This window comes from Cyprinodon variegatus, unplaced genomic scaffold, assembly GCF_000732505.1.
Source record: "Cyprinodon variegatus isolate N-32 unplaced genomic scaffold, C_variegatus-1.0 Scaffold1247, whole genome shotgun sequence".
Lineage (NCBI taxonomy): Eukaryota > Metazoa > Chordata > Actinopteri > Cyprinodontiformes > Cyprinodontidae > Cyprinodon > Cyprinodon variegatus.
The window spans coordinates 124,569-132,379 of NW_015151700.1; the positions used below are offsets into that span (position 1 = coordinate 124,569).

At 37.0% G+C, this 7,811-nt stretch overlaps 1 protein-coding gene across 1 annotated transcript; it reads left to right on the forward strand.

The window, feature by feature from the left end:
* The first annotated feature begins 1,564 nt into the window (after positions 1–1,564).
* LOC107102385 (interferon-induced very large GTPase 1-like) lies at positions 1,565–6,653 on the forward strand. Its single transcript, XM_015401674.1, has 4 exons — positions 1,565–1,586; positions 2,206–2,400; positions 2,440–4,707; positions 6,100–6,653. The coding sequence occupies exons 1-4, from the start codon at positions 1,565–1,567 to the stop codon at positions 6,651–6,653; spliced, it is 3,039 nt and encodes a 1,012-aa protein (XP_015257160.1).
* The last annotated feature ends 1,158 nt before the right edge of the window (positions 6,654–7,811 follow it).

Consider the following 7,811-nt stretch of genomic DNA (forward strand, 5'->3'; position numbering starts at 1 on the left):
TCTGTTCCTGTTTGGCTGTGACATAATCCTGGAGAGATATATAAGCTCTGCTGTTGCCATCAACACCTTTATTTATAGCTCGCCCTGCTTTTCAGTATAGTCCTATTTCGCTTAATGTAACTAACTGGATTGGCTCTCTTCTATATTCAATCCACTGACATGGGAGCTGGCTCAGTGTCATGATGTTACAAAGTTCAGTCCCAAATGCAGAAAACCGAACAGAAAGACCAGGGAAAAGGTTTAATGGGTTTTATTGAAGAGGTTAAACAGAGGGAGAAGTGTTGCTCTGAACACTGCTCAACTGGAACTGTATAGTCAGGGGAAGACACAGCGGTTAGTTCAGGCTCAGTGGGGAATTTGACTTGTGAACTTGGAGAAGAGGATTTGGTTGCCGACTCACGTTTCCAGAGAAGTTGTTGAATCCTTGACTCCTGTCTGTGTGCCATGGTTCCAGTTTTTGTCTGATTTGGTGGAGGGCGGAACAGGGTTTACACAGAATGCGGTTGTTGGTTGGTGAATGGAGAAACTGACTGCCACTCAGATTTCCTGCTGTACTTGAACAGGTCATAGTGGAGAATAATCCCTTTCTCAGTGAGAAGCTCAAACGATCTCTTGAGGAAAGTGGATCCAAACCTCCTGTTTGAACCCCAGCTTAGTCTGAAGCTCAGTTGATCCTTCCAGGGAGAGAAGGTCCGAGAAATCCAGTTTGCAGGATGACTTCCTGCCGAAAGGCAAAGACAAAAACAAAGTTAAACTCAGGTTGACAAAAAAACTCAGTTTGACTCAGCAAAACTCAGCTTGGCTTGAGTACCCAAAACTGGCAAACACTCTGGCGTCGAGGTAGTGGCAGTCAGCAACTTAAGAACACTGTTTAACGAGGAAACCATCAGCAGGTGTGTGAGGAGGCGGACCAGAACCAGGCGCCTCCTGGTGGATGAAGGGAGACAAAACACAGAAACACAAACACAAAGACAGGAGTCCTGACACTCGGTTCTCGTCTGCCTGGCTGTAAGTTTCCTGGAAGGGGCCACCTGTGGAGATGGTTGACAGTTGCCTTTTGTATCTCTGCTTCTTTCCGTATCTCTGCTTCTGTCTCTCTGAACCCCAGTTAGCCTCGGCAGATGGCCGCTCACACTGAGCCTGGTTCTGGTGGAGGTTTCTTGCTGTTAAAAGAAGTTTTTCCCATCAGTTGGTGTTGGAGAACATTTAAAACGCTTAATGCATAATTTTGTGAAGCAGCAAGATAATATATATAAGACACTGAAACATTAAACTAACTCAATTTGGAAATAACATCTTTTGTACTGTAAGTTTATGATTTTAAAATACAAATAAACATAATAAATACATATAACATTTTTTATGCATTGTTTTATAATCTCAAATTTTTTTAACGATATTAAACAATACTGATACTGTTTACTTTAAAACAGCAATTGTCCACAAGATGTAATTATAAGCAATTGTCGTTGTTTATAGTATTTTATGGTTATTTAACAAATTCACAATTTTCTTTACATTCAGGTTTTTTTTAAGTTAAGGAGGAACGTAGTCCTTGTCAACAATGGATCAGCATTCACCTACAGGTAAATTATCATGTAAACACAAAACCTGTTTCATTCTATTGTTATTTTTCTATGACTTTTCCATGTTTTTTTATGATGGGGTCATTGCATTATATAGCTGGGTTAAAACTAACCTAAGTAGCTAGGTTTAATTCTAGTTTATCCTGAAAAACGAAATAAAAAAGGCTGCAATATACATCTATACTATATATACCATTATATTGTGGCCACATAATTAACAGGGAGAGGTTTCAAGTATGGTTTAAAGAGGTCTGGTTATTATAGTATGGACAAGAAGAATTTAAATCTGCCATTGATTATAATACTGTACACCTGATTTTAATATTGTTACATGCACATGTCTAAACCTGATAATATTTTTCTTTTGTTACAGAGTTATCTAACACTCTCTCCAAGCTTGGACTGGAAAAATATCATCCCAACAAACTCACTCTCCGTTCTCTGCTGCTGATCAACAAAGACAGCATGTATGATAATCCTGCTTCATCACCAAAAGACATACCACGGTATTTTCTTACAAAATTGCTACAGATCAATGCTGATTGCAGAGGCTGCACTGAATTACCAGATGATGAAGAGGAACATTTTGATCCCTTCAGCTTACAACCTTCTACTGCAGAAGCCAATGAAAATAAGGTTAATTATCTTGATCTAATTGTGGCACTATTCCTCTGTGCTGACAGTTTCTTACAACAAAGAATGGCACTTAGGATGTCTATGTGCCAATTTTCTTTCCCATTGCTGTTGCCACATTACAACAACAGTCAAAGTGGTCTGATGCTTTGGACTTTGAGAGATATTGTCAAAGAATGGAGTACACCCAAGATGTCTGAATCTAAGAATTTTGCAGAAGACAGTGTTGCTGAAATAAAAGCACCATTCTTCTCCTTTGTTAGACTAAAAAACAGCAGTTTATCAAAATCTCAGTTGCTCAATCATATACTGAGTCATGGCCAACAGAATAAAGATGTATTTATGCACAGGGATATGGAGGGAGGGGCACATCAGAGAGAGATTGCAAATGGACTAATAGAGATTAGCTGGTTCCTCCCCAGTGGAAGAGAAAATCAAGACGTTTTCCAAAAGCCAATAATCTTTGCTAATTTACGAGGAGATGTTTCTGAGTCACCTACAGAGTTTTCTTTTCTTAGTCAAGTGTCAACAGCTATCTTTGTCCTCATGGACAAAATTCAGGAAGATGAAAAAAAAATGTTAACCTCTTTACATGATGTGAAATCAAAACTCTTCTTTGTGTTCAGTCCAAACAAAAATACAATGAAAGATACTGTGTCAGTTAAGACAATGGTGGAAAAGTTAGACATACCAAAAAACCAAGTGATCACCAAAGACCAGAAAACAAACATTGCAGGTTTTTCAAAGAAGTTCTGTGCAACCATCAACAAATCACCAGCTCATTTAACTAGCTGTATGAGCATTGTAAACATGAGTGATAAAGCTATGGAACTTGGTCTGTCTGTGGATGAACATAGGAGTGACACACAAAAGAAGGCAGCTGAGAGAATTATGGAAGGAATTTGGGTAAAGACCATATCTGATTACAAAAAACAGGAACTTTGCTTGCAGGGAGAAAATTGGAAAAAGATCTCAAAAATAGAAAAGGAAGAATGTAGGTTGAATAAAGCCGATGACTCAACACTGGAGGATTATAAAGCTGAGCTCCAGAAGGAAAAAGAAGCCCTCCGAAAGGAACAAAGTAAATATAAACCATCAAATGAAATGAAGATGTTTATTGAAAGTTTATCTGTAAATGACAAGGAAAAGAGAGACTTTTTCTTTAAATGGATGAAACTCGAACTTGATTCTTATACAAGAATCAATTTTTCACAGCTTAGAAACAAGTTACAGATAGAACACGAGAAGGAAAATGTAAAAGCTGTTGCTGAATTAGGTCAAACTCTGCTTGACAGCTCTTTAGGAATCGAGCATTACATGAGAGAGATGGGACTGATCTATGAATTTTCTCATGAAACCACAGAGGAAATCACCCGTCTCCCTCGTTTAGCTGCTGAAATGGTGTTGGATGGACATCCTTTAGAGCTTCTGGATGGTGATGCTTCCAACATCCCAGAAAAGTGGGTTTCAGCTGTACTGAATGAGGTTCACATGCTAGTGGGAGGAAGGAGCAGATTATTGGTGCTGACAGTTTTGGGTGTTCAGAGTTCTGGAAAGTCAACATTACTAAATACCATGTTTGGTGTTCAGTTTCCAGTCAGCAGTGGCAGATGTACAAGAGGAGCCTACATGATCTTATTACCAGTGGGGGAGGATTTAAAAAGTGTGCTAAATTATGATTTTGTAGTCCTCATTGACACAGAAGGTCTAAAGTCTCCTCAAATGGCTCAACTTGAGGACAGTTACGAACATGACAACCAGCTGGCAACCTTTGTTATTGGTTTAAGTGACATCACCATCATTAACATTGCAATGGAGAACGCAACAGAAATGAAAGATATTCTGCAAATTGCAGTTCATGCATTCATTAGAATGAGAGAAATCGGAAAAAGGCCAGTTTGTCATTTTGTGCATCAGAATGTTGCTGGAATTTCAGCTCATTCTATGACCATGACTGATAGAAAATGTCTGTTGGACCACCTCAATGAAATGACTGAAATTGCTGCTGAAATGGAAATGCAGTCTTCAGTCAAATTATTCACTGATGTTCTGGACTATGACATGGAAAAAAACAACTGGTACATTCCAGGACTCTGGCTTGGGACTCCTCCAATGGCTTCAGTCAGCACTGGTTACAGTCAGGCTGTTGCTGAACTGAAGAAAAATCTTCTCATGACAAAGAGAAAAAACATAAACACAGATGAGTCACGCATCCCAGAGTTCCTGGAATGGATGAAAAGTCTTTGGAAAGCAGTAAAATATGAAAACTTCATTTTTAGCTTCAGAAACACACTTGTTGCAAAAGCCTATGACAACCTATGGAGAGAGTTCAATCAGTGGGAATGGGAGTTCAGAAAACAGATTCTAACCCGGGGGACAGAAGCAGAAATGGAAATCAGCAATGCTAACACTGAAAGTGACCAGGATCTGTTTAATCTGATAGACTCCAAAAAAGATGAGCTTTCAGAAATTATAGATGGGCAAAAAGGTATTATGAGAAAGAAGGTGTTAGACTACTACGAAAGAAAAGATGTCCACACAAATCTTATCGAGAAATACAAAACAGACTTTCTCAAAAACATTGAAGGTGTTGCAAAAGAAATACAAAGGTCAATGAAGAGCAAATTAGATTGTGTTTATGAGGTGCAAAAAAGCTCAAAACTGGTTCAGGACATTCAGAGAGAATGCAAAAGATCAATTGAAAAAGAGGTGGCAAATCTTCTTAAAGAGTTTAAGGGAAATCAATTGTCTGATGAAAAGTTGACAGATGAGTTTGAAAAAATCTGGTCAAAAGTGAGGGAAAATATGTCTGAACTAGAACCGCAGGACATTTCTGGACAAATAAAGCGTCTATTGAGAGAAAGTTTTGGAAATCGCAGTATCAGTGAGGATGTTCAGAAAATTAATAATCTAAAAGAAACAGAAGAATGTTATTTTAAGGTAAAATCAGATCACCTGAATATCCTGAAAAAACTATTAAGCTTTATGGATTTTCAGAGGAAAAGAAGAAAAAAAGACTTGCAAGCAGCAGCTGATGCTCTAATTGATTCCTGCAAACAAAAAATCATTGGAATCACAAAGACAAAAACTGATTATAACGAGTTTTATGTAAAGGAGCTTTTAGACATGATTAATTCCACACTTAAACAAAATTGCAAAGATTACACCATCACATTTGAAGTTGATCTGAAAGTTCATATCTGTGGTTTTGCCTTGAAAAAATTTAATGCTATGCACAAAACATACCTGCATGTTAACAGTCCCCTAAACCAACTGGATAAGTACAAGAAGCAGTACTTGTCAGACTTTATTGATCACTACAAACAGTCAAAGAACAAGACTGAACAAAGCCAAAAGAAAGCCAGTGACTTTGTCAAGTTTTGTCTCAAACCAGCTGTGGAGGACTTCATCAACAGATATCTGGGAACAGATATAGTGGACGAAATTTTGAAATACTGTGCATCAGAGGAGTACAGTTCAAGTTCAGTTTTCAAATATAACATTCAAAAACAGCTATTGCAGGAAGATAACTTTGAAGGTTTTGAAAAGTATATTTCTAATTTTGAACTTTATATTAAAAACTGGATTTTTCAACACATCCTGCAAAAGATGTCTGAGGATGAGACTTTGATCAAACTAAAGAAAAAGAATTTGGAGATCATTGTCAACAAAATCACAGAAGCAATCAAGCTTGCTTCAAAAGCAAAGGAAGGTGCCCTGCTCTCGAAAACCACAGAAAACATTGCAGAGTTTTTCAGCAGAATGCAAAAATATTTAGTAAAAGATATATCATTTTCAGTAGAGGCTGAAAAAACCACTCTATTTCCAGTCAATATCAAAACTCTAGAGTTTGCTGACAGTCTATTGACCTTTGTTAAAGAGCTCAGAAAACAGTTTCAGGAGGAATTTTCACGCTCTGATGACGTTGCTGACACAATCAGCAAACTCTCAGTTAAACCACAAGATGAGCTTTTCAGGAAAGTGTTTGGATGTGGGAGACAATGCCCTTTTTGTAAAGTTCCCTGTGATGCAGGAGGCAAACAACATCTGCAGCATCAAGCAGCTGTTCATCGACCAAAAGGTCTTGGTGGATATAGGTATGAAACTAATGATAAACTGGTGGAGACACTCTGTACAACTAGTGTGAACAGTGAACAGCGTTTTAGAAATACAGACACTGACTGGAAATATCATCCCAATAAGAAGTACATGAAGATTTATCCAAACTGGAAAATTCCTCCAGACTCCACCATTGAGGCATCAGACTACTGGAAGTACGTCCTGGTAAAATATAATGATAGATTTGCTAAAATGTACAAGGCCAAACCAGCAGACATTCCAGTGGCCTGGAAGAACATCACTAAAGAACAAGCTCTAAAAGGCCTAAAAGATGCTTTTAATATGAGAGAAAATAATACAGAGCTCACCGATTAAACATCTGAAAAATCATTAAATGTTTTAGACAGAATCCAAATCAAGGGAGTATATAAACCCGTTAGGCCATTAGTAGTCATTGAAAAAATATTTAAGGTGCCTCATCCTTATACTCAAGGTAAATGATATATTTTCTTTTATAATTTTTTTTTCTTTTACTTGGAGACTGTTGGAATGTTCGGGCTCTTTATGAAAAAGTAAACAAGAAATGCAGGTTTTCTAAAACTTCACTGTCATGCAAAGAAATATATACAAATCATTGACAAATACAATATATGTATTGTTTTACATTTTTCCTTTGGGTTTTTGCCTGTGGATTTTTGCCAAGTCAACAAGACAATATTAGTTTCGTTATTAATCTTTTTTTTTCTAAGGTGCATTCAATTGTTACAATAATGTAATCTAATTTTCATGAATCATAGTCTTTTTTTCTTATGTTAGATGCTTCATACTTTTTGCAGGTGTAGACAGCAGATGTGATTCCTGGGACTTTAACTTACATTTATTCAATGTCTCAGGATTGCCTTACTTCTTTATAATTCAGTAAATAAAATTGAGATTTATTCAGGTACTAGATATGTTCAACTACTGATTTTTATTTTTTTTTTATTTTTGCATGTTGTTGTTATACATATGGTCTTAAGTACTTTTAGATATATTCAGAACATTGTATTTTTTTCCTTTGTAATGTCAATGAGTAAACAAGAAATGCATGGTTATCTGAAACCAATAAACAAGAACAAAATGCTTTCTTTTTCAAAATCACAAAGGCAGTGTAGAAATACTGTAAGTTTCCTATGTTCTATATTAAATGCAGTTCAATGTTGTACATACTTTTGAATTAGTTGCTTCCTAATAAAGAAATAAACCCCTTTGAACTACCTTTGTTTCCATCTGAAAAACTCACATGAAGAGAAAAGACAATTAGAAGAAATGTATTGATACAATTACTTGGTCTTTGGCGCCCAGACCTCAGCAGGAACCATAGTACTGAATTTTGATAGATATACATGAAAAGGAGCAAAGAATAGGGCTGTTTCCCCCTGAAACTGGTGGTGGAGTGGTGATAGATGAAGTTGGTCAGTCTGTAGACTGCTGGTTAGCGACACGGTCTGCTGACCTTTATGGGGAGATCCAGTGAATTGCGTGAGCTGATAC

Excerpts from the sequence above, each read along its gene's own strand:
- LOC107102385 (XM_015401674.1), top strand. The coding sequence starts at position 1,565 with ATGGATCAGCATTCACCTACAG. Across the intron at positions 1,587-2,205 it reads GGATCAGCATTCACCTACAG|AAGCCAATGAAAATAAGGTT; the intron begins GTAAATTATCAT and ends CTTCTACTGCAG. Across the intron at positions 2,401-2,439 it reads AGATATTGTCAAAGAATGGA|ACAGTGTTGCTGAAATAAAA; the intron begins GTACACCCAAGA and ends ATTTTGCAGAAG.